The 27,099-nt window shown below is 43.8% G+C and overlaps 1 protein-coding gene and 1 long non-coding RNA gene across 4 annotated transcripts in view; one reads left to right on the forward strand and one right to left on the reverse strand.

Annotated features, from left to right (window-relative positions):
• The window catches only part of CFAP44 (cilia and flagella associated protein 44), a 70,420-nt gene that overhangs the window by 30,111 nt on the left and 13,210 nt on the right, over positions 1–27,099 (reverse strand). The window contains exons 6-14 of the mRNA XM_064143261.1: positions 25,813–25,927; positions 24,723–24,887; positions 20,699–20,854; positions 18,665–18,712; positions 17,179–17,278; positions 15,820–15,914; positions 6,321–6,530; positions 3,926–4,036; positions 1,775–1,927 (exon numbers count right to left, since the gene is read on the reverse strand). Of these exons, the coding sequence (XP_063999331.1) occupies positions 1,775–1,927; positions 3,926–4,036; positions 6,321–6,530; positions 15,820–15,914; positions 17,179–17,278; positions 18,665–18,712; positions 20,699–20,854; positions 24,723–24,887; positions 25,813–25,927 (1,153 nt within the window). The remainder of the gene's footprint in view (positions 1–1,774; positions 1,928–3,925; positions 4,037–6,320; positions 6,531–15,819; positions 15,915–17,178; positions 17,279–18,664; positions 18,713–20,698; positions 20,855–24,722; positions 24,888–25,812; positions 25,928–27,099) is intronic.
• Positions 11,533–13,541, forward strand: LOC135175316 (uncharacterized). 3 transcript variants are annotated; one of them, XR_010302323.1, is made up of 4 exons: positions 11,533–11,607; positions 12,391–12,463; positions 12,922–12,992; positions 13,076–13,541. It is a non-coding gene; the product is annotated as an uncharacterized LOC135175316 (long non-coding RNA). The 3 variants fall into 3 exon arrangements; XR_010302324.1 differs by having other exon boundaries at positions 11,540–11,607; positions 12,396–12,463; XR_010302325.1 differs by lacking the exon at positions 12,391–12,463.

A 27,099-nucleotide genomic window follows, 5' to 3' on the forward strand; every position in this document is an offset into this window, starting at 1 on the left:
AGGCACTCCACACATTACTGAGTGAAGGAGTCTCATAAATAAATGCTGTTACAACATTTTAAGAAGTCAGAAATATATAACTGCTGAAAAAAAATATATTTCATGTTTGACTCAAAGTGACTATGTGAGTGTTTAACAACTGTTTAAAGAGAGCTCCTACAGGACTAAAATCAACCACAAGAAACATACTTTTTCTGAAAATTACTTTTCCCTTTCACTAATGCTGTCTTTTAATTCTAATCAAAACACACATGAGATAATCTGAGGGTTGGAGCACCTCTCCTGTGGAGACAGACTGAGAGAGTTTGGGCTGTTCAGTCTGGAGAGGTGAAGACTGAGAAGACCTTATTGTAGCCTTCCAGTATCTTAAGGGGACCTACAAGGAAGCTGGTGAGGGACTTTTTAGGATGTCAGGTAGTGACTGGACTACGGGGAATGGAGCAAAACTAGAAGTGGATAGATTCAGGCTGGATGTCAGGAACAAGTTCTTCACCATGAGGGTGGTGAGATACTGGAATAGGTTGTCCAGGTAGGTGATAGAAGCCCCATTTTTGGAAGTTTTTAGGGCCAGGACAGATGGGGCTCTGTGCAACCTGATCTAGTGCGAGGCGTCCCTGCCTTTGGCAGGGAGGTTGGAGCTAGATGATCCTTGAGATCCCTTCCAGCCCTGACAATTCTATGATTCTATGATCATGCTTTCAGTGTGATATACATTCCATTTGAATAAACAAAAAAACCTTGTAATTTTGGAAGTTAAAATTCAGCCAGAAACAGACTCCACCTGGCTTTCCCCTTTGTCCTGGTCTGAGTTAGAACAAAATTAACTCTGTCTGGCGATTTTACTTTTCAGTTCAGCCTCTTCTCAGTAACTGCACTTTCTGAAAGTAACAGCACATTTTCACAGTCTGTTTCTAGGAGTGGTAATGGTTGATGTAACCATAGTTAGTACCAGGAATTGGTGTGCAGGTCAAGGCCACTGCTAAATCTTGTGTGCCGTGTTGGAGGGTGTAGAGTAAAAGGCCGGACCTGTGGGGATGAGCGGACCGGACAGGTGACCCTAAGCTGATCAACAGGATATCCACATGAATACACTGTTTTCAGTAGAAAGCTGAAAGATCACAAGGATCAAGCCCTCTGCTTCAACAGGTGGCATCCAAGGAGGGCTCTATCTGGTTTGCCCTCAATCCCAACCCATGAATTCCTTACTCCAGCTCCAGAACCCAGCTTCTGAATTCAGTTCCCACCTGTTTCTTTGTCCAGTCTTGGATTGCTGCTGCAGCATCAGTAGTGATGGTGATGTAGTTACCATCAGGGGTGTTCAGTTCAGTATTTGTTTTATATGTATTTTATGTTAGTATTTTCATTGAAGTAGTTTTAATTTTATTTTCCAACCTGCAAGTCTCTCTCCCTTATCACCTTATTTTCCCCCTTGGGAAAGAAAGAGGAGTTAATACACAGTGTCTGTAACTCATTTAGTGTCTGGCTCAGCCCTAACTCTTCACAGAATCACAGAATTGTTTTGTTTGGAAAAGACCTCTAAGAACATCAAGTCCAACCATCAATCCAACCACCGTGGCCATTAAGCCATGTCCTGAAGTGCCACATCCACGTGTTTCTTGAACATCTCTAGGGACAGAGAGTCCAGCACCTTGACAACCTTTAAAAAGCTTGTCAAAAATCTTGTGATGCAATACAAGGATGAGAAACTTTTTAGGGTGGGTTTGTCCTCTGGCACACAAAGAACATGAAATTCCTCTAGAGGAGATTTCTTTACCTTGATTCGGGATTTAATACTGGAAAAATGGAAGTACTGCACGGGCAAGTTTTTCATTTGATAGGTGGATGACGTATCCTGTTCCTCAGGGAGAGGGGCAGGAACCTGGAGTGCGAAGCCATTCTCACAGAGGATGAGCAGAGTGCTCTTCACCTGTACAAAACCACAAAGAATACAAGTATAGGGCAGATGCATACAGGGAATTGAGAGAAACAGGAAAAAGTTAGTCAGAAGATGCACATCCACAAACTCGATCTCCAGCCAGGAGGCAGTCGCCCTAACTGTGCTCCTTTTCAAACGGGCACTTCTAATGGACATCAGGAGTCAGGGAGCTGCTTTACACTCTGGAACCTCCATAAAGCTAAGGAACTGAAGAAGCCCTTGCCATATACAAACCAGCTACCATTCTGGCAATGCTACCTTGGAAGCAGCATGATTGTATTTTGGAAGTTTGGTTAAATTAAAGGACCCAAAAAGGTTAGGAGCTGAGGTTTGTCTTGATAATTGCTTGGAAGTTCATACATTTCTACCATAATAAGTCCCTTTTATCACTAAGACTAAGCCTGGGATCTTGCCAAACACTATTTAGCTTTGAGTTTGCTTGTTCTTTTCTGGTACCTGCCAAGTTCTTTAAAATGTGAAATCAGGAAGAATAGACAAGGGAAATATTTACTGTTGGAGATTTTCAAAGGGAAATGTATATTTACTTCCATGTCTTGTAAGCAATCTGGAGGAAGGCTTATTTTATCTGGCCCATCACCAAAAATGTGCAAAGGGGGCATATTACAGTTGCTGTGGAAAGCTCAGCTAGAAAGGATAAAGGATATGGTTCTTATGCCTACAAAATCTCAGCCTTACAAACGTATTCATTAGTTATATAGTATTTAACCGCTCAGGTGGGTTTTCAAACAAGGGGAAAAAAGTAGTGTAACACCAAGATATATGTACTATGTTTAGTAAGCGTTCACATCCAGCAGTGGAGACCTGACACCAGCAGAGAAGACTGCTCAGAGGGAACCTAACACATTAAAAAAACGATGGGTGCTTTTTCACTACGTAGGAATACCACCTCCTCCCCAAAAAAAGGACTCAAAGTGCAACAGTCAGGTCAAGATCTGTCATTCATGCAGTAAGATAAGAGAATCACAGAATGTCTGAGTTGGAAGGGACCACAAGGATCATCTAGTTCCAACCTCCTGCCATGGGCAGGGACACCTTACCCTAGACCAGGCTAGCCAGAGCCTCATCCAGCCTGGCCTTAAACACCTCCAGGCACGGGGCCTCAACCACCTCCCTGGGCAGCCCATTCCAGGCTCTCACCACTCTCATGCTGAATAACTTCCTCCTCACATCCAGTCTGAACCTACCCATTTCCAGCTTCGCTCTATTCCCCCTAGTCCTGTCACTACCTGATAGCCTAAAAAGTCCCTTCTCAGCATTTTTGTAGCCCCCCTTCACATACTGAAAGATACTTATGCCAGCACAAGTTCTTTTGCCAGCACTGTTTTTATCAGTTCCCATGATCAAGCAACAACAGCTACATTTTTCCACTGTGCACCAGTACAATGTATCTTGCAGGCCACTTGGTCTGCATCTACATATAACTTAACAATCTTGCTTCTAAAAAAAGAATACTGGACTGACCAACACTTTGGATGTTACTCTAACTTCATAAATCTTCTAAAATATCATAAAGAATATATTTGAATAAGTCACTGACACACTTCAAACACAGAGTGTAAATTCCAAGAAGCACCCAAAAGCTTTCTTAATATGGTCTGAAGGCTTTGCAAAAAGCCTGTTTTAATATGGGCAAGAGGCACAGGCACTAATGCTGAAATAAGTCTTTTATCAATGAAGACTAACACCTTCCATAGCCTAAGAAACAAGCTTGTTTCTCAAAAAGCCAAGCAAAATCTTATGGTTTGCAGATGTTTCTGCTTTTTTAAATTCCAAGTCCAAAAACATGTTCCAAGTGACCAAACCAGAGATACCACCTCACAGCAGCTGAAGCAGCATGAACAGCAAAGTAGCAAAATATCCTTTGTATTGTCTGTAAAGAACACAGCTAGGGTTCATTGGAAGGTCATTTCAAAATGAGATTTTTATCACTCTGTAGGGAAGGAAAGCAAACAAACATGTATTACTCACTTGAGAAGGTGGGGACCACTGTAATGCCTGCACAGGCCCAGGGACATAGATGAATCCAATTGGCTCATATTTATCTTCAACAGCAAAAAAGAAAACAGTTTTGTCTTTACTCTGAGGAAAAACAAACAGACACAAAAATGACAAAGGTGATGACTGAATCAAAGCTGACCAAAAGTCTCAATACTCTAAGTACTTTACAACATAAACACATACTTCAATTATTTTGTGGCTCAACAGGCAGATTTACAGGTACCTTGGAACTCAGAACTAGATTAGAACTTGGATCAAAGATAATCCAAGACCTGGAGAGCCTCTGATATGAAGATGAGGAAGATGGGGTTGTTTAGCCTGGAAAGTGGGTGGACCTTATAGCTCTCTTCCAATACCTGAAAGGGGTCCTACAGGAAGGCTGGAGACAGACTTTCATAAGGATGTCTAGTGACAGGACAAGAAGGAATGGTTTTAAGCTTAGGAAGAGTAGCCTTAGACTAGATCTTAAGAAGAAATTTTTCAGTGAGAGGGTGGTGGGACTCTAGATAGGGTGCCCAGGGAGGTTGTGGATGCCTTCTCAATGGAGGTATTTAAGGCCAGGTTGGATGAGGTCTTGAGCAGCCCAGTGGCACTCCAGCCCATGGTGGGGAGGTTGGAGTAGATTATCTCTAAGGCCCCTTCCAACCTAAACATTCCATGATTTCTATGATGATTACAGGGAGAAAACAAAAATCCTGCTTACCTTGCTCTAAGGTCCTGAGTGTACCCATAGACCTTAATTGTCCTGATAAACTTCACCTGACATCCCAGCTGAGTGCTTTCTGCCCAGTGACCCAGGAGCTACTTTAAAGCTCAGGCTCAGACCTGATTTTTCAGATAATACAGTACAGGCTGATTTCCCTGGATAATAAGAAAAGTCACAACTGGTGCACAACATGATACATGACACCTCGAATTCCTCATTAAGTGAAATGCATGGCTCAAGGACATGCAACTGCAAATGCTCTGATCACAGCTAAAAGCAAGTTTCTACAAAGACAGACCAAACTGACTGGAAATTAGCTCAAAATCTAGCAGACACACTGACAAACAAGCTGGTCAATCCTGTTGCAAGGCCAAGCAGTGCTGGGTAGAAGCTGCCAAGGTGGTGTACCAATTGACTTGCTTTTATTAATTCCAGGATTCACATATTGCACTGGATTGGAAGGGACCTTCAAAGCCCATCTTGTCCAAACCCCCTGCAGTGAGCAGAAGACACCTCCAACTGCCCATAGCCACATCAAATCTTGTCTTGAATGTCAACAAGGACAGGGCCTCAACCACATCCCTGGGCAACCTGTTCCAGTATTTCACCACTCTCATTGTAAAGAGCTTCCTCTTTATGTCTAATCCAAATCTACCCTGCTTCAGTTTAAAACCATTGCCTCATCCTATCACTACAAGCCCTTCTAAACAGTCCCTCCCCAGCCTTCCTGTAGGTTTGCTTCAAGTATTGAAATGTAGTTATAAAGTTTCCCCCCAGTCTTCTCCTCACCAGGCTGAACAGCTCCAGTTCTCCCAGCCTGTCTTCATAGGAGAGGTCCTCCAGACCTCTGATCATCTTCATGGCTCTCCTCTGCACCTGCTCCAGCAGGTCCATGTCTCTCTTGTGTTGGAGGCCTCAGAGCTGGACACAGCACTCCAAGTGAGTTCTCACCAGAGCAGAACAGAATGGCAGAGTCACCTCTCTCGACCTGCTGGCCACACAACTTTTGATGCAGTCCAGGATGCAATTTGCCTTATGGGCTGCAGGTGTACATTGTTGACTCACGTCCAGCTTCTCCTACACCAGTGCTCTCAAGTCCTTTTCTGCAGGGCTCCTCTCAATTTCATCATCTCCCAGCCTGTTTTTGGTATCAGGGATTGCCCCCACCCAGATGCAGCACCTTGCACTTTGTCTTATTGAATCTCATGAAATTCTCCTCAGCCCAACTCTTCAGCCTGCCCAGGTGCCTCTGGATTGCACCCTGCCCTTCAGTCTTATCAACCACACAACTCAGCTTGGTATCACCTGCAAATATGCTGAGGGTGCACTCAGTCTCACTGTCTATATATCATTAAACTAATAGACATCACTAAACTAATTCTGAGATGAACCAAATCCATCTTCAAAGAGATTACAGTATTCACATTAAACAGTCCAGTAATTTACAAAATGAAAGGTATGAATTGCATGGTTCCTTTGCTTCAGAAAACAAACATGAGTGCAAACAGATCTTTCTCTTCCCCAGGCACTGCTGAGAACTATAAGAAGCCATCAGCAGCGCTAAAAGAAGTTAACTGTGTTGTCAGGAAACAAACTTTACCTTATCTCTTTAAACAATGTTGTAGCTTAATAAAAATAACCAAAAGAAGTGATACAGACCCCTGTGGCAAGCACATTTCCACTTTGTTCATAAGCCAGGGCTGTAACTGCAGCAGCATGAGGTTTGAAAGCTTGTTTCAGATTTATCTGTGCATTCTCTGTATGTCTGTATTCTGCATGAACAGGCAGTCCTTTGGGATCATAAACTTCAACTATGCGGACAACTCCATCTTCAAACCCCACAGCAATCAGACGTCCTTCAGGATTTACCTTTCAGTGAAAGAACAAAGGGAAAAAAAATCACAGTGTACCTCTGAGAGCTTAGAATCTCTATAGCACATGCTCTGGTGTTACCCTGTAACTGCTTTTACACACAAGTGTTGCTGAAGCACAAAGAATATTTCTTACATGGGAAATGTGGTTTGTTCTTGCTAATATCACAGTATCACAGTATCACCAAGGTTGGAAGAGACCTCACAGATCATCAAGTCCAACACTTTACCACAGAGCTCAAGGCTAGACCATGGCACCAAGTGCCACGTCCAATCCTGCCTTGAACAGCTCCAGGGACAGCGACTCCACCACCTCCCCGGGCAGCCCATTCCAGTGTCCAATGACTCTCTCAGTGAAGAACTTTCTCCTCATCTCGAGCCTAAATTTCCCCTGGCACAGCCTGAGATTCTGTCCTCTCGTTCTGGTGCTGGCCACCTGAGAGAAGAGAGTAACCAACCTCTGGCTACAACCTCCCCTCAGGTAGTTGTAGACAACAAGAAGGTCACCCCTGAGCCTCCTCTTCTCCAGGCTAACCAATCCCAGCTCCCTCAGCCTCTCCTCGTAGGGCTGTGCTCAAGGCCTCTCACCAGCCTCGTCGCCCTACTCTGGACAAGCTCAAGCATCTCAATGTCCCTTCTAAACTGGGGGGCCCAGAACTGAACACAGTACTCAAGGTGTGGTCTAACCAGTGCAGAGTACAGGGGCAGAATGACCTCCCTGCTCCTGCTGACCTGTGCTAGTTTGAAGCAAGCTGGAATGTTTTGGTAACAGAACTAGATAACAGGCAGTGAAATGAAAAACAATTGTGTCAACTTCTCTCATAGTCTCGCTGAGAACTCTGGGAAGAAGAAGAAAACATTCTCCATTTTGTCTCTCACTCTTGCTTTTGCCTTGGACCTGGTCACATCTCATTAATCCTGCTCCTACTAACCTTGCTCCCTAACCTCTTGGCTGCACCTCTTTTCTTCCTGAGAACTGGGGTAAGGTTGAGAGGGCCGGGGGGAGGTGTTGGGGTGGTTTGAGAGCCCCTCCTGGGGACTCAGGTTTCTGGGAGGGGAGTTGTGCTTTTGTATTGTTTATCCTTTGTATATTTCTGTATATAATTGTATATAACTGTATATATTGTAAATAGCTGCTTGTAAATTCTGCTAGCTGTAAATAAATTGCTTCATCTATATTCCCAGGGTCCGTCTGAGTTAGCTGGGGCAAATACAAAAGTGTGGGGGGGCGGGGTAACCCCCAAACCATCACATTTATAATTGGCGCCCAACGTGGGGCCAAACTGCTAAGGAAGTCTTCGAGAAAGGTAACAAAATCATTGACATTCTGTTACAAGCAGGTTTTGCCATTAAGAGAGACAAGGTCAAAGGACCTGCCAAAGAAATTCAGTTTCTGGGAGTGCGGTGGCAGGATGGTCGCCGTTACATTCCTCAGGATGTGATCAACAAAGTCTCTACCATGGCAGTTCCCACCAGTAAGAAGGACACACTTTCTTTTCTTGGTGTGGTGGGATTTTGGAGACTACACATTCCTGGTTTCAGTCAGATTGTCAAACCTCTGCATGATGTGACTCGTAAGAGAAACAATTTCGAGTGGGGACCTGAACAACAAGCAGCCTTTGATCAAATCAAACGAGAAGTAGTCCATGCAGTGGGTTTGGGACCTGTGAGATCTGGTCCAGACATTAAAAACATTCTGTACACGGCTGCCAGTGACAATGGTCCAACTTGGAGTCTTTGGCAGAGAGCTCCAAATGAGACACGTGGACGTCCACTTGGTTTCTGGGGACGTTGTTACAGAGGTTCAGAGACAAATTACACTGCAACTGAGAAAGAGATTCTAGCAGCCTATGAGGGAGTGAAAGCAGCTTCTGAAGTGATTGGAACTGAGTCACAATTGCTTTTAGCTCCTAGACTGCCAGTTCTTAACTGGATGTTCAAGGGCAAAGGTTCATCACCACATCATGCCACAGATGCAACCTGGTCTAAATGGATGGCTTTGATAACCCAACGAGCACGAATGGGTAATCTTGACCGACCTGGTCTGGTGGAGGTGATCACCAACTGGCCGGAAGGCACAGACTGTTCCAAACCTCCAGAGGAGAAAATAACTCGTGCTGAGGAAGCTCCTCCCTATGGTGATCTCTCTGATCAGGAAAAGAACTATGCTTTGTTCACAGATGGTTCCTGTCGTCTTGTTGGGAACAAGCGAATATGGAAGTCAGCAGTTTGGAGTCCTACCAGGAGAGTTACCGAAACGAAAGATGGAGAAGGAGAATCCAGTCAGTTCGCTGAGGTAAAAGCTGTTCAACTTGCTCTTGATGTGGCTGAACGTGAGAATTGGCCTATCCTTTACCTCTACACCGACTCGTGGATGGTAGCCAATGCTCTATGGGGTTGGCTAAAGGACTGGAAGAAGAATGGTTGGCAGAGGAAAGGAAAGCCTATTTGGTGTGCTGATCTATGGCAGGACATTGATGCACGGCTGGAGAAAACTCCAGTGAAGGTGCGGCACGTAGATGCACACATGCCTAAGAGCAGAGCCACTGAGGAACATCAACATAACCAAAAGGCAGACCAAGCTGCTAAGATTGCTCAAGCTGATACCAACTCTGAACTTGACATTGACCTTGATTGGAAACACCGAGGTGAGCTGTTCTTAGCTCGGTGGGCCCATGACTCATCTGGACATCAAAGCAGAGATGGAACATACCGATGGGCTCGCGATAGGTCGATTGACTTGTCCATGGATGCTATCACCCAAGTCATCTATGACTGCGACATTTGTGCTGCTATTAAGCAGGCTAAGCGAATCAAGCCCTTATGGTATGGTGATAGATGGTCAAAGTACAAGTATGGTGAAGCCTGGCAGATTGACTACATCACTTTACCTCGATCTCGTTCTGGCAAGCAGTATGTGCTGACGATGGTAGAAGCCAGCACTGGATGGTTGGAAACCTATCCAGTTCCACATGCTACTGCACGTAACACCATTGTTGGTTTGGAGAGACAGATCATGTGGAGACATGGAACTCCAGAGAGAATCGAGTCAGACAATGGTACTCATTTCAAGAACAATCTTGTGAAAAACTGGGCCAAAGAGCATGGTATTGAATGGATCTATCACATACCCTACTATGCACCAGCTTCAGGGAAGATTGAACGCTACAATGGTTTGCTGAAAACCACCCTAAAAGCCATGGGGGGTGGAACTCTGAAAAACTGGGACAAACATTTAGCACAAGCTACCTGGTTGGTAAATAGTAGAGGTTCAGTAAATAGAGCAGGGCCTGCACAATCAGATTTGGTCCAAACAGTAGACGGTGATAAAGTTCCTGTTGTACGTGAAAAGAATCTGTTAGGGAAAACTGTTTGGGTATTTTCTCCTTTGGGCGAAGGGAAACCTGTCCGAGGGGTGGTTTCTGCTGAAGGTCCTGGTCATACATACTGGGTAATGCAGGAGAATGGTGAAATCCAGTGTATTCCACAGAGAAATCTAACTTTAGCTGAGAGAGTTTAAATTCAGAGTTTAAATTTAAGCTGTTAGGAGTTTTCTGTTCTAGGTAACATCGGCGCCCAACACTGAGAGAATCTACGATAGAATCTACAGTACGTGAGCACGAACCCAACATCACCTGAGAGTCCCTGTTCTGAGCTTTTGAATCACCTACATCTGATTGAAGTGTGAACTGAACTTGTATATATTGTTTTAGTGTAAATATTGGTTTAGATTAGATTGGATAATTCTCAGCGATACTTTGAGCGAAGTAGACAAGGGGTGGATTGTGCTAGTTTGAAGCAAGCTGGAATGTTTTGGTAACAGAACTAGATAACAGGCAGTGAAATGAAAAACAATTGTGTCAACTTCTCTCATAGTCTCGCTGAGAACTCTGGGAAGAAGAAGAAAACATTCTCCATTTTGTCTCTCACTCTTGCTTTTGCCTTGGACCTGGTCACATCTCATTAATCCTGCTCCTACTAACCTTGCTCCCTAACCTCTTGGCTGCACCTCTTTTCTTCCTGAGAACTGGGGTAAGGTTGAGAGGGCCGGGGGGAGGTGTTGGGGTGGTTTGAGAGCCCCTCCTGGGGACTCAGGTTTCTGGGAGGGGAGTTGTGCTTTTGTATTGTTTATCCTTTGTATATTTCTGTATATAATTGTATATAACTGTATATATTGTAAATAGCTGCTTGTAAATTCTGCTAGCTGTAAATAAATTGCTTCATCTATATTCCCAGGGTCCGTCTGAGTTAGCTGGGGCAAATACAAAAGTGTGGGGGGGCGGGGTAACCCCCAAACCATCACATGACCACACCATTCCTGATGCAGGCCAGGATGCCACTGGCTCTCTTGGCCACCTGGGCACACTGCTGGCTCAGCTCATGTTCAGGTGGGTATCAATCAGCACCCCCAGATCCCTCTCTGTCTGGCTGCTCTCCAGCCACTCCGACCCCAGCCTGTATCTCTGCATGGGGTTGTTGTGGCCAAAGTGCAGCACCCTGCACTTGGAGCTATTGAACCCCATCCCCTTGGACTCTGCCCATCTGTCCAGGCAGTCAAGGTCCTGCTGCAGAGCCCTTCTGCCCTCCAACCCAGCCACATCTGCCCCCAGCTACTGTAAAGGGAGTGGGAGGACCAGGGGTAATTTTTTGGACTGTGTTTTTCCTTTTTATTGACAACATGCCACTGGGACTGAAAATGTTAATGAGGATGTGGCTGTAAGGTCTGAGGAAAAGGTAATTCATACTGTTACACAAATAGACTAGGAGCTGCTTCTTAAGAATAAGAGTTGAAACTCAAAGAACTAATTATTGTATTATCTTGCTGTAAAGGGTTAACCCTCCTGGGGGAGTGGTCTTCACCCTGACCGAAGGTGCTCCTGACTGCTCCCCAGGGGTGGATCCTGAACCTTACTCCAGGTGCAGTGGTTAGCCCACTCCCAGTTCCTGTCTAGCCCCCTATAAAAACAGAGGAACTATATGCCTTTTTCTCTCTTTTACTCTGCCTCTCTGCCTGAGAGCACTGCTTTTCTGTTCCTGCTGCTCTTTGTTTTATCATGTGGCCATCAGTCCAAGAGGTGAACAGACCTATTGCCATCAATCTGGTTGTATATATATATATAATCTTCTTTTCCCTTTTCTACACCTCTTTGTAACTCCCCTACCTCAAATACCTTTTATTTATTGTTAAAGTTTTCTCTTTTAACTTCCAAATCGAAGTGGGTCTATTTATTTGGGTGTGCTTTACCTTTTCTTCTCTACATCTAATTCCTTTTCTTTGAAAAAAAAAGGAGGAGAAGGAAAGTCATCCTATAAATTGTTATTGGTTCTATTAACTCTATTTGAGCCTCTGGGAAATTTAAACTAGAACTGAGACACCTGAATATTGAGTATCAGAATGGGCTGAAGCACCTTCCCTACTAAGACAGGCTGAAAGAATTGAGGCTGTTTGGCCTGGAGAAGGCTCCAAGGATACCTTGTAACTGCATTTCAGCATTTGGAGTGGACTTACAGGAAGGCTGGGGGGAAAAACATTCAAGAGGGCTCATAGCAACAGGACATGGAGCAGGGTAGATTTAGGACGGACATAAGGAGGAAGTTCTTTACAATGAAAGTGATAAAATACTGGAACAGGTTGCCCAGGGACGTGGGTGAAGTCCCATTCCTGGAGACATTCAAGGTCAGACTTGATGCAGCCTGATCTAGTTGGAGGTGTCCCTGCTGACTACATGGGGGGTTTGGACAAGACGACTTTTGAGTCTCCCTTTCAAATTGATTCTGTGAATCTCTGAATCAAATGTGAGCATGACTGCTAAAGAGATAAGGGCACAGACTTTAGATCTGTCTGACTTCACGTACAGTACAGCTGTCAACAGGGACAGCTACGTGAGATGGAAAGAAGAGGCTATGGAGTCTTTACCACAGGCCTGACAGGTAAGTCAAAAAACGTACACAGGCTTGAACTGTGAGAAGTGTTAGCAGAAACAACAAGCCTGTGCTTTAGCTGGATCTAGGTAAACTTGCAGATTTAGCTGGTATTAGCTACATGTGGTAGTGTTTTGAAATGATTTATAAGTTGAGCTAGCTCAAGGCATGGCATAGGTCAATACTAATGTACATCAGGTCAGGAAGAGAAATGTTGTGTGAAAAGATAAGAGTGAATGGATAAGCTCTGGGAGCAATTGGTAAAAGTGTGATCTGAGGTATAAAAAATTTGTTGTTCAGAAGGGAGCTGGAGGAAAATGCCTTTCTGTTATCTGTGGACATCATCCTGTCATACCTTATCTCAAAAGAAGCTCTCTGTAATAAGCAGGTGTATGATAGCACTGCACCTCAAATTTATGGCTCCATGTTTGATTCCCTTCATTAATTACATCTCTTTCCTCTACTAGGGAGCCAGCACTCCAGATGTGGTTTCCCCAGTGCTGAGTAAAGAGGAAGGATCACCTACCCTGATCAGCAGGTAACACCTTTCCTAACATAGCCCAGGATGCTGTTGGATTTCTGAGTGCATTGCTGGCTCACGGTAAGCTTGGTGCCCCTTAGGATGCAAGATGCTTCTCTGCACAACTGATTTCCAGCCTGGAGTTATTCCTACTCAGACACAGGACCTGGCATTTCCCCTTGCTAAATTCCATGAGATTCTCCTCAGCCCAGATTGCCCTGAGTGGCAGCACAGCCCTCCAGAGTGCCAGCCCCTCGTCTCATATTTGCACCCTCTGCAAACTCGCTGAGAGTGCACCCTGTTCCAGTGTCCACATAATTAAAGGAGAATATTGCCACCCATAATTACCCTAAAGGTACATCAGTAGACTTTCCTCTAACTAAACTTTGTGCTGGTGATCCTACCCTCTGGGGACCAGCCGCTTAAGCAGTTTTAACTCCATGTCACTGCTCACTTATCTAACCTGCAGGTTGCTAGCCTGCCTATGAGGGTATTATGGTATACAGATACTTCAAAGTAGGTTGGATTATTTTTTTCTTAAATTAATAAACCTAAACTATGTGTAAATATCTATCGGGACTTAAAAATGCAGCCAGATAGACTAAGCCCATATTGAAGCACTGGTTGAAGAAGGACAGGGACTTGCTGGAGAGGTTACAGAAAAGAGCTGAAAAGATGATTAGGGGACTCAAACGCCTCTCTTGTGAGGAGAGACTGAGAGAACTGGGTCTTTTTAGTCTGGAAAAGAGAAGATTGAGGAGGCATCTTCACCATGAGGGTGGCAGGATGTTGGGACAGGTTGCTCAGGGAGATGGTGGAAGCCCCATTCCTAGAAGTTTTTAAGGCCAAGCTGAATGGGGCTCTGAAAAGCTGGTCTAGTGTGAAGTGTCCCTGCCTATGGCAGTGGAGTTAGGATTGGATGATCTCTGAGGTCACTTCCAACCCTGACAATTCTGCAATCTCATAAGTGCTTATAAATACTTAAAGGGTGGGTGTCAGGAGGATGTGACCAGTCTTTTGCCCCTGGTGCCCAATGACACAAGAAGAGGTGACAGGCACAAACTTGGAAATAATAAGTTCCATTTAAACATGAGGAGGAACTTTAAGGGTGATGGAGCACTGGAATGGGCTGCAAGGAGAGGTGGAGGAGTCTCCACCTTTGAAGACATTCAAAACCCACCTGGATGCATTCCTGTGTGACCTTCTCTACGTGAACCTTCCTGGGCAGGGGTGTTGGACTTCATAAGTTCTAGGAGTCACTTCCAACCCCTACCACTCTGTGATTCTATGTGATTTTTGAGAACATTTGTAAAACTGAATGGGCTCAGTTTTGTAATGATGTTCTATGTATTGTGGCAGTCAGCTTACCTCTTGAATGTACAGAGCATCACCTAACAGCATTTCTGAAAGTCTGCATGGCCAGAATTACAGTTGTAAGAGCACCATCTTAGCATTACCCTTGCCTTGGAAATTCAAGTAAGCACTTTTCTCCATAAATTTGCTGGCAATTAATCTACCAGGTTTCCTATGTTTCCTCAACAACATAATTAGACACTGTTTAATTAAAATTAGCAATTATATCTAAAAGTGATAGACACCACACTCCAAAAGTGACCAGTTCTGGCAAGAGTTTCTTATGATTTATCTCCAAATGTTTGTGGACTGTCTGGGCTGTCATTTCAAAATGTGTTAGCTAACTAACTCATGTTAATTGACAATTATTCTGTATGGGTTATATAGTCTATAAACTAAGACTGTTTCCTAAGACTGCACACCGAAACTGGATTTTTAAACCTCAGGAAAACAAAATAAAATACCTGATAGCCCACAGTAAATTTGAACATGTTGCACCAGTCTTTAGAATCATAGAATCAACCAGGTTGGAAGAGACCTCCAAGATCAGCCAGTACAAACTAGCGCACCCAGCTCTATCCAGTCAACTAGACCATGGCACTAAGTGCCTCAGACAGGCTTCTCTTGAACACCTCCAGGGATGGTGACTCCACCTCCCTGGGCAGCCCATTCCAATGCCAATCACTCTCTCTGTCAAGAACTTTCTCCTAACATCCAGCCTATACTTCCCCCAGCACAACTTGAGACTGTGTCCCCTTGTTCTGTTGCTGGTTTTCTGGGAGAAGAAACCAACCCTCACCTGGCTACAACCTCCCTTCAGGTAGTTGTAGACAGCAATGAGGTCACCTCTGAGCCTCCTCTTCTCCAGGCTGCACACCCCCAGCTCCCTCAGCCTCTCCTCATAGGGTTTGTGTTCCAGGCCTTTCATCAGCTTTGTTGCCCTTCTCTGGACACGTTCCAGCACCTCAACATCTCTCTTGAATTGAGGGGCCCAGAACTGGACATAGGACTCAAGGTGTGGCCTGACCAGTGTTAAGTACAAGGGAAGAATAACATCCCTCATCCTACAGGCCATGCTGTTCCTGACACAGGCCAGGATGCCATTTGGATTTGATCTCTGGAGGTCCTTTACAACCTCTAACATTCCATGGTTCTGTGATTTCAGCTTAGGTCCCAGGTGCACATGCATATTGGCTTGATACAGCCCTGGAATGGGCTGTTCAGGGAGGTGGTGGAGTCATCATCCCTGGAGGTGTTCAAGAAAAGACTGGAAAAGGCACTTAGTGCCATGGTCTAGTTGATTGGCTACAACTGGGTGATAGGTTGGACTGGATGATCTTGGAAGTCTCTTCCAACCCGGTTGATTCTATGATTCTATACATACATACTACTACAGTATATTCCATCATAGCCATGGTGAGCAAACTTTTTCAGTGCTGGAAGGTTTATAGGTCCTTCAGACACTTTTATTGACACACCAGTAAAAACTCACAGTAGTAGGTGCCCATGTCAGTGCTGTTCCTCCTTGTGTGAACTTCATTTCACTGAGTTGACTGTTGCTGATGAAATCATAGATACGAACTGTGCCTGTGTGGGGAAAGGAGACAGTAAGAATTTATTTCTTGCATCATCTCTTCCATGTTAAAATTTATGGAGAAACGTCTATTTATTTGAATTAAAAGCTAGATAGAATGCTACTATTTTTTTCTCTTTGAGTATCAAATGCCTGCCTGGAAAGATATGGCTGATGGTTATAGAATATCACAGCTAGCATGGTTCTTGAGGAAAAAAACACCACAAACCTAAGCTTTGTTCACTCTTCAGCTTTCACACTCACAAGAGTTATTGGGGATGAGGGTTGTAATAAGTTCTATGCTGACTACCATGTGTAATTTTCTATAGTCACAGAACTGTGGCAAAGTAAGGAAAATCTGCAAGGATTACTGTACAGCAAGTGCTGGAAGGAAAAAATCTGTACTGACACCATGGGAAAAGATGATATGCTACTACTTGGGATTGCCTGGGGAGGAAAATATTTAAATGGATGAAAATGGGAGATTGTCCAAAGAAAAGCCAGTTTCACCAGAGGTGAAATTAACAGATTTGCAGGAGCACATATTGGTCTGCATAAAATAACATTCCAGCTGGCATGTATCCTAAGTGTCATTTGCTCAACTGGTAGGAGTTTGCCTTCAGGCTAGATGAGCATGTACATTGTATAACACAGACAAATGACAAGATACTGCTGATGAGAATTGTGTTAAAGACCTCAGAGCATTTTCTGGGAAGTGTAAATGACATTGTTAATGCTCTGCACAGTGGTTATTCCTTCAAAGCACAATAAGCCAGTTGTGAGAGGTCTAAACTGCTATATTTATACAAGTCAAATAAAATACCTGTAATGGGACATTAGCTGTTGGTGAAAGCATGACAGCTACTGCATTTACTAAGGAAGCCACAAATGTTGTGACTTACACAATAATAGTTATATGCAATTCCTTAAAAAAACCCAGACAAATCCCACCCAGAGCCTTTTACACCAACTATTCAAACCAACTGTTTCTTTTCAGCTATTTCCTCAAAGCATGGTATTTACTAAGCTTCCCATTAACATTTTCTCTCATTAAAATCCTCAAGCTTTCAAGATGAAGCAGTCTTAGTGCATTAATGGGAAACATTAATGATTTGCCTTAATTGTTAAAGAACTTAGGAATAACAGTTGTCTGTAAAGTGACTTTTCAAGAGCAAATAGAGAACTACAGTCCAAACGAGTATTGTTCCAAACGAAGCATCATTGCTCTTCAAAACCAGTAATTACAGTGGTATGAGAAGAATGGAAGAGTGTACTTACGGTCAAGAGCAGTAGTGGCCACAAGGTATGTAATGGGAGAGACACTCATGGCCTCAATGCTTTTAGAGTGGAAGGTATACAGGGACTCTGGATGACAGGGCTGCAATGCAGAGGAAAACAGAAGTTCTGCTACAGGCATTGGAACAGGTTGCCCAGGGATGTGATGGAGTCACTGTCCCTGAAGGTATTCAGGAAACATGTGGACATGGCAGTTCAGGACATGGCTTAATGCTTATCAGGTTAGAGGTCTTTTCCAACCAAAACAATTCTGTGATTCTGAAGCTGCACTTGCAAAGTACTACTAGACAGGCCTACAGCAAACCTGAAAAATCTGGACAGGTGCTATTTGGGTGAACAAAATTTTGCACACATGAGGTACCTATATTTTTTGGTACATTCATAAGAAGGTCAGAATCAAATTTAGTGTAGGTATATTAAAGTCCACCATTTTCTATGTTAAAATAAAAGGGAATTGGAACCACAAAATTACAGACTGGGGTTGGAAGTGAACATTAAAGATCATTTAGTCCAAACCTCTTGCAGTCAGACAGGATAACTGCAACCAGAACACACTGTTCAGTGCTCCAAATAGCCTATCTGGAATGGTTCCAGGGATGAGGCATCTACCACCTCTCGGCACTGGCAACCTGAGCCAGTGTCTCACCACTCTCAATATAAAATATTTCTGCCTTTCATTAAGTTGTTTCAGGCTTGGAATTAGTATTTTTAACAAAGATCTGTTGCTCTGAAGGCAAAAAAATGCTTTCAAGCCTAGGGGCTTACACTGCTTGGGAAATCATTTCATCACACAAGAATTCTAGGTTTTGTTATACACTTTATGCACTAATTTTTAGGGTACGTTTTGTACATCTTTAATCTACCATAACATTCTTGGAACATAATTTTACCTGTTGTAAACAGGTTACAGGTTGTAACTTTATTCCACTCGAAAAAGATTGTTCCCATTTACTTTAGCATGTTTGGGAGCAAAAGTTAAATGCTCCTATTTTAACTGTCATGTATTTCTCCATCAAAAACATCTCCATCAGTATAATGAGAACCTAATAGGATAAAACATGTGAAGAACATCTCATTTTCTTGTTTTTTTCCTAGTTCTTTATGCCATTTAGGTGTTTGGAGCAGTCCTTACTGTTGTCTCTATCTAGATAGCATACATGAGTACTCATTGAATTAATTTCCTGCATCTATGCAACTTTAAGCAGGAGTTCATGAGAATAAACTCCTTTAAGGTAACTTCAATTTGTCACCCAAAAAGTCAAGAATCAAAAATCAAATTGTTTTGATAATCCTGTAAATCATTATAACCAATAACATCATGCAAACAAATTAGTGGGGCAGAGGAGTATGTTTCAATGCTAAAATTGTGCAGCTTTAGAAAACACAAACTTCATTGCAGATGCATCCAGCATAGCAAAAGGAAGTTATTGCCAAGAAGTCAGAAGAAAGAAAAAGAAAACAAACCTACCGCATTTCGAAAAGACAAATCCAGCTTCCAGATTACTCCATTGGTGTCCTGAAAAAGAAAAACCAAACCAAATAACTTAAATATTTCCAAACTGAATTTGCAAATAAAACTGCCCAAAGTTGCTCCTTAAAAATTCCTTAATGATGATCATTATGAAACTGAAATGTGGTGATATTGGTCCTGTCATTCCTATTCATTGAGGTCAGGATAGCACAACTTGGACAATACCTTTTGATATTTTCCTGTTGTTATACAGTTCTAGCTCTGAAAGCCAGAGTCATACAATAAACCAGGTTGGAAGAGACCTCCAACATCATCCAGTCCAACCTATCACTCAGCCCTATCCAGTCAACTAGACCATGGCACTAAGTGCCTCAGCCAGTCTCCTCTTGAACACCTCCAGGGATGGTGACTCCATCACCTTTCCGGGCAGCCCATTCCAATACCAATCACTCTCTCTGGCAAGAACTTTCTCCTAACATCCAGCCTAGACCTCCCCCGCCACAACTTGAGACTGTGTCCCCTTGTTCTGTTGCTGGTTTTCTGGGAGAAGAAACCAACCCTCACCTGGCTACAACTTCCCTTCAGGTAGTTGTACACAGCAATGAGGTCACCCCTGAGCTTCCTCTTCTCCAGGCTAAACAACCCCAGCTCCCTCAGCCTCTCCTCATCGGGTTTGTGTTCCAGGCCCTTCACCAGCTTTGTTGCCCTTCTCTGGACATGTTCCAGCACCTCAACATCTCTCTTGAATTGAAGGGCCCAGAACTGGACACAGGACTCAAGGTGTGGCCTGACCAGTGCCGAGTCCAGGGGAAGAATAACCTCCCTTGTCCTACTGGCCGCACTGTTCCTGATGTAGGCCAGGATGCCATTGGCTCTCTTGGCCACCTGGGCACACTGCTGATGTATTATACACTAAAAATAGAGACTAGCATAGTTTAGTTGGAAGAGACCTACAACAATCATTTAGGCCAGCTGCTGGAGCATCTCAGGCTTGGCTAAGTTAATGAATGTTGTTAAGGGCATTCACAGACTCACATATTCCATCAAGTTGAAAGGTCACCTAGTCCAAACCCTATGCAGCGAGTGGAGACACCTCCAACTAGATCAGGCTGCACAGGGTAACATCAGTGTTGTCTTGAATGTCTCCAGGGATTTGGCCTCAACCACATCCCTGGCCAACCTGTTCCAATATTTTATTTTACCGCTCTCATTGTTAAGAACTTCCTCTAATGTTCACCTCAATCTGTTCTGTTCCAACACAAAAACCATTGCTCTTCAGTCTGTTACCACAAGCCCTTCTAAAGAGTCAATTCCTAGTCTTCTTGCAGGTTCCCTTCAGATATGAAATGTAGCTACAAGGTTTCTTTGAAGCCTTCTCTTCTCTAAGCTGAACAATCTCAACTCCCTCAGCTTGTCTTTGTAGGAGAAGTACTCCAGCCCTCCAATCATCCTCATGGCTCTCCTACAGACCTGCTCCAGCAGGTCCATGTCTCTCTTGTGATAGGGACCTGAAAGCTGGACACAGTACACCATGTGAGTTCTCACCAGAGCAGAAGAACAGAATTGCACATCTCAGTCTGCTGGCCATGCTTCTTCTGATGTAGCCCAGGACACCACTGGCTTTCTGGGCTGCAAGCACACATTGCTGACTTGTGTCCTGCTTCATGTACACCAGTATCCCTAAGTTCTTTTCTGCAGGGCTGCTCTCAATTTCATCATCCCCCAGCCTGTACTGATATTGGGGATTGCCCTCTGATTTGATTGCCTTTGTGCTTTGACTTACTGGACATCATGAGATTGTCTTCAGCATTGTTCAGATGCTTCTGAAACACTGAGAGGCTGAGGGCATAAGCTACCTATCTAGAAAGCCTATTTCAGTGTTTGAAAGAAGATATTTTATATATATATACACATAGATATACACAGAAGATTAAATTCTATCCAAAGCAAACATACTGATCTATATTCTACTCCTGCTGTTACTCAGCACCACCTCCCTCACTATGATGTATGTCCTTAAGTGTATCTTACCTGAGCATACCAAACAGACTGTCCACTGTCATAAACTTTTGACATGAAGCTCAGACTGACATTCTTGCCAACAAGAAGTTCATTCACAGGCTCTACCTCCAGTAACCCTGTGTCATCCACAGAATCAGCAGCTTCTATTACCTTGAGGTTCCACATCTTCATGATGTCAGAAGCATGAAAAAAAAAAAGTTTATGTTTTCACATACAATTAATATGAAAATTGAGAATTATGAGAAACCATGGAGTGTAGATTCTCCAGGCAGAGTATGAAACCTGCTTTGCTGCTATGAATGCAACTTTGAACAGTGACAATCAGCAACTACTGTCTGATCTACCTGGGTGCAATGCAAAGTATATGCAAAAGTTCTCTACCCAATTCTGAAACAATATTGGATAAATTCAGTCCTGGTACTACTAGAGCTACACACAACAGCCTCAGACAATCACAGAATGGTAGGGGTTGGAAGGGATTATATAAGGAAGGCTACACAGGAATCTGTCCAGATGAGTCTTGAAAGTACCTAGAGAAGGTAGGTACAACCTCTCTGAGCAGCCTATTCCAGTGCTCCAGCACCTTCACAGCAAAGATTTTTTGTCTCATGTTGAGGTCGAAGTTCCTGTATTACAAACTGGCTGTTGCCCCTCATCCTATCACAGAGCATCACTGAAAAGAGACTGGTCCCTCCTTCTTAGCACTCACCCTTAAGGTGGATAGAATCACAGAATCAACCAGGTTGGAAGAGACCTCCAACATCATCCAGTCCAAACTATCACTCAGCCCTGTCCAATCAACTAGACCATTGCACTAAGTGCCTCAGACAGGCTTTTCTTCAACACCTCCAGGAATGGCAACTCCACCACCTCCCTGGGCAGCCCATTCCAATGGCAAATCACTCTCTCTGGGAAGAACTTCCTCCTAACATCCAGCCTAGACCTCCCCCAGCACAACTTGAGACTGTGTCCCCCTGTTCTGTTGCTGGTTGCCTGGCAGAAGAAACTGACCCCCACTTAGCAATAACCTCCCTTCAGGTAGTTGTAGACAGCAATGAGGTCACCTCTGAGCCTCCTCTTCTCCAGGCTGCACAGTATCACAGTATCACAGTATCATTAGGGTTGGAAGAGACCTCACAGATCATTAAGTCCAACCCTTTACCACAGAGATCAAGGATAGACCATGGCACCAAGTGCCACGTCCAACCTTGCCTTGAACAGCTCCAGGGACGGCGACTCCACCACCTCCCCGGGCAGCCCATTCCAGTGTCCAATGACTCTCTCAGTGAAGAACTTTCTCCTCACCTCCAGCCTAAATTTCCCCTGGCACAGCCTGAGGCTGTGTCCTCTCGTTCTGGTGCTGGCCACCTGAGAGAAGAGAGCAACCTCCTCCTGGCCACAACCACCCCTCAGGTAGTTGTAGACAGCAATAAGGTCACCCCTGAGCCTCCTCTTTTCCAGGCTAACCAATCCCAGCTCCCTCAGCCTCTCCTCGTAGGGCTGTGCTCAAGGCCTCTCACCAGCCTCGTCGCCCTTCTCTGGACACGCTCAAGCATCTCAATGTCCCTCCTAAACTGGGGAGCTCAGAACTGAACACAATACTCAAGGTGTGGTCTAACCAGTGAAGAGTACAGGGGCAGAATGACCTCCCTGCTCCTGCTGACCACACCATTCCTGATGCAGGCCAGGATGCCACTGGCTCTCTTGGCCACCTGGGCACACTGCTGGCTCATGTTCAGGCGGGTATCAATCAGCACCCCCAGATCCCTCTCTGTCTTGCTGCTCTCCAGCCACTCCGACCCTAGCCTATATCTCTGCATGGGGTTGTTGTGGCCAAAGTGCAGCACCCTGCACTTGGAGCTATTGAACCCCCAGCTCCCTCAGCCTCTCCTCACAGGGCTGTGTTCCAGGCCTCTCACCAGCTTTGTCGTCCTCCTCTGGACATGTTCCAGTATCTCAACATCTCTCTTGAGCTGAGGAACCCAGAACTGGACACAGCACTCAAGGTGTGGCCTGACCAGTGCTGAGTACAAGGGAAGAATAACCTCCCTTGTCCTACTGGCCACATTTGTAAACACCCATCAGATCTCCTCTCAGCCTCTTCTACTCCAGGCTAAACAGCCCCAGGTGTCTCAACCTTTCCTCATAAGACAGATGTTCAGGACCTTCATCATCCTCATAGCCTCTGTTTGCCTCATTCCAGGAGGTGCCTGTCTCTCCTGAACTACAGAACCCAGAACTGGACACAATACTCAGAAATGTGAAGTGTAAATATCTGCCTGCCTGCAGCATTGCTCATACTAAAACAGCACAGAAGAAAGTATGAGAAACCTAACATATCCATGTTCTGTTCTGTGGCATAAGGACAAGAAATCAGTTGGCAACCTTGAAATTGAGTGAATTTTCTTAATAGGATTATATCAATTATAAAACACAACACAAAGAAGAACTTTGCAGTGTTTGAAACTCCCCCCTGTCTATAAAGCTCAGCTTTCTGTTGGTTATCTGAGTCTTCCACACATCAGCACAATACACATCTTGTCTTCCCTTAAAGAGCAGGCAAACATGATTGAAAAATCCATGATAACTGAGAGGGGAGTGCAGAAATTTGTGGTATGAATATGGAAAGCTTTTTGACTTTAATTTATAGAATTACAGCTTAACTTCAGGTTGATTTTTCTTTTAATTATTCCTGTATCTTAGTGTATAAATCTGAGAGTAGTTAATTTTTGTCATTATCATAATCTAAGCTTTCAAATACTCAGAAAATGCATTTCAAATATTGCTGTAGTTTATTCTTTGCAATAACACCAAGGCCTGTGTGAGAGTCTGATCCTCTCTCTTGTTAATCAACAAAGATAAAGATTGCATCATTTCTCCTTAATCTTGTTACTTCTGGGACTCAGACTCGGTGCTTGGCCCAAAAGCTCTGAGATGCAAATCAACAGACAATACCTTTGAAACTCCTAGACCTCACCCTGGCTGGACTGCCCAGGAAGCCTCCCCCCGGCGACGCCGGACCCCTGCGAATGTGTGAGAATGCACAGGAAGATGCCCTGGGAGAGCTGCAGCTGGACACTGAGCAGAAAACTGTATAAAAAGGCAGGAGAAATGCCTGCCAAAGTGTGGTATTCCCATCAGACCACCAGTGACATCACCAGCAGACATAGTGTGGTATTCCCACCGCACCACCAGTGCCATTCCCACCAGACCACCAGTGGCATCCCCACCAGACCAAGAGTGACACCTCCATCGGACCACCAGTGACATCTCCACCAGACCACCGAGGGCAGACCATCACCAGACCACCAGAACTGCACACCACCTGGAGAAACTCGGACAAACTCCACAGAAGATCATCCCTGGGCCACGCACCCGTCTCTCTCTCTTCCCTTCATCTGTGACTGAGGGTAATATGATCACAGCCTTTTCCCCTTCCCTGCTCCTTTTTTTCTTCTCCATCGATCTCTTTATCTTTCTCTCTCCCCCTTCTCCCCTCTCTTGCTCTGTTCTGATCTTTCTCTCTCCCCCTTTTCCCCCTCTCTCCCTCCGTTTTGCCCAACCTTATCCTTTAATAAACAGTTTCGTGGTGATCTATGGTCTCGTTTGCACCTTAATTTCACAACACGGAATCCCTAAGAACTGGTCTAGCTCCTCTGGACAGAGATACTGTTAATCTCTGCTCCTCTGGACCTTGACAGCCTGAAAATCAAAGATTAAGCAAAACTACAAATTAAAAAACCCCAATGTTTAGAATGCAGGCAAGGACAATGCTTTTATAGAAATCACTGAAAATTATTTTGATTTACCAGAGTAAAAAATCATTTAGTTACTACTCTACAGAGAACGTTGCGTGAACACTACCTGATTTGAACACATAGACTGTGGAGATGTGCTCTTATTCTATTTATTCTAAAAAATTAATTCTCACAAAGAAACTACATAAATTGCCTACATAAAGTCTGGTAATTATAACATTTACCTACAGACCACAAATCTGCACATCTAATGACAGAGCAGAAGGAAAACTCACCCGAACGAAGCCATCTTTTCCAATAGTGACAAGCTTTCTTCCCTCCAGAACTAACTGGCTGACAGGGCCACTGTGACAGGGCTTCTGCCCAGCTCGGCAGAGCTCTGCCTTAATGAGGTCCCCTTCCCAAAGCAGCAAGTTGCCCCACTCAGACCCGGAGATAACCTTCAATGCAAATGAAAATATGCACATAAGCACTGACACTTCACTATTCAGAAATACTGGCAAGAATCATAGAATGGTTTGAGTTGAAAAGGACCTTAAACATCACCTGGTTCCAGCCTCCCTGACATGGGTAAGGACATTGTCCACGAGACCAGATTGTTCAAGGCCTCATCCAACCTGGCCTTGAACACCTCCAGAGAACAGACATCCATGACCTGCCTGGGCAACCCATTACAGGGTCTCACCACCCTCACTGTAAATAATTTCTTCCTAATATCCAGTTTAAACCTGTCCTCCTCAAGCTTCAATCCATTCCCTCTTGTCTGGTTCCCTACAAGCTCTTGTACAAAGTCCCTCCCCATTTCTTTTGTAGGCCCCCTTCAGGTGCTGGAAGGCCACTATAAGATCTCACCAGTCTTCCTTTCTCCAGGTTGAACAGCCCCCAGTCTTGCAGCCTGTTCCCACTGAAGAGGTTCTCCAGCCCTCTGAAGAATCTAGTTAACATTTGTGGCTTCCTTCCTTGGAAGCATGAAATCAGTAACAACGTCCAGATACTTGCAAGAAAAGGTGTAAAGATTCCACTTTTTGCAACATGATGTAATTTACGTGCACTGAAATGGTTAAAGATTAGGGCTAAGAATCTTTGTGTTTCTTTAATACTAATGCTTTCCCTACTCCATTAGAGGAGCCTCAGCTCTAAGCCAACAGAGATCTTTTGTCTGGAAATTGCAACACTAACCATATTTTTCTATTATTACCATGCCAGACAGGTTTTTAGTGAATTAATGTCAATATTTGCTTACCAGAGCAGTGCATTGAGGGTCTAATTCAAATTACTTTGAAGCAAATAGTAACTCTCCAACTTAGTAGACTTTACATTAAAATGAGAGAGAACACAAAAACAGTTTAACATTTTCTGACTTACTTTCCCATCAGGCAGCTCCACATAACCTGTGATGTCAGTTACTGCTGTTTTTCCAAACCTGCCCAAAGCTCCTTGTAACTTCAGGCCAGTGAATGTGAGAGCTGTCTTCCAGAATCTGAGTACAGAAAAAACATCACTCTGATACAAGCTTTTCTAAACACACTCTTCAGCCCCTTTTGGACCTTGCAATAACCTTACCAGGGGTGCCTCTGAAGTGAGGTGCATTCATTTATTATTCTTTTTCATAGGGGATCTTGGGATTTTACTTTTTAAATGAGATAAAGCTTTTTAATTACAGAAAATTTTCCCTATACTATTCCCCATGAAAAAGAGAGGAAAATGATTTGGAATTGGCAGAATTAAGATTAAACTACTATTTAAATTCAGTAAGTGTAAAATGCATAGCTACCACAAATACAACTAGTTAAGGGTAATCTGTTTTACTTTCGCTGTCCTCAGTACGTGATGCTCAGCTTTGTAAATCTGAGGGACTATGGTCTTCACTGACTTTTAGCTAAGTACCCCCACAAGCTTGAGCTTGACTATAAAATGTCACTCAGCCAAATTTTTTACTCTAGATGTCATAACCATTTCTAGTTGATCATTATATTTTTATCAGTATAGAACATAACTTGAAATCAGTGCACTACAGAAAAATTAATACCTAATACAATTAAAGAGAGTTCACTGCGTGTGCTGGAGACATTACCTTTCAAACAGGTGTTGGGAATTGGAATTTGAGACCACATTGCAGTGAAAGGTCATGTTTATGTTATAAAAGCTAGGTCAGAGTTTACTCATAGTATAATAGCTCTAAAGAAGCTTTATAAGAGATTTTCTTTTATCAGTTTTCCATAAGTAATGTATTCTAAACTACTTTTGTTCTGGGTCTAAAGAAGCCATTTGGTGTTTCAGCACCTTGCAACCAAACTATAGAGCAAGTCTCAGATTTTGACCTTTTGAAAGAAACTTCAGATGTCTTATGATTGCAAACATATAATTTCTACTACAAACCCATCATTTCTACTACAAAAACATCCAAGTCATCTCTTAAGTGCCTGCTATATTAACCCTGACAGGTTTAGATTGGATACTATGAAAAAATCCTTTATGGATAGAGTGGTCAGGTCTTGGAACTGGCTGCCCAGGGAGGTGGTGGAGTAACCATCCCCAGAGGTGTTCAAAAACATGTGGACATGGCACTCTGGGATACAGTCATAGTGGTCTTAAGTTGACAGTAGGACTCAATCTTAAAGGTCTTTTCCAACCAACACAATTCTGTAGTTC

The sequence above is a fragment of the Pogoniulus pusillus genome, chromosome 5 (genome assembly GCF_015220805.1).
Source record: "Pogoniulus pusillus isolate bPogPus1 chromosome 5, bPogPus1.pri, whole genome shotgun sequence".
Classification (NCBI taxonomy): Eukaryota; Metazoa; Chordata; class Aves; order Piciformes; family Lybiidae; genus Pogoniulus; species Pogoniulus pusillus.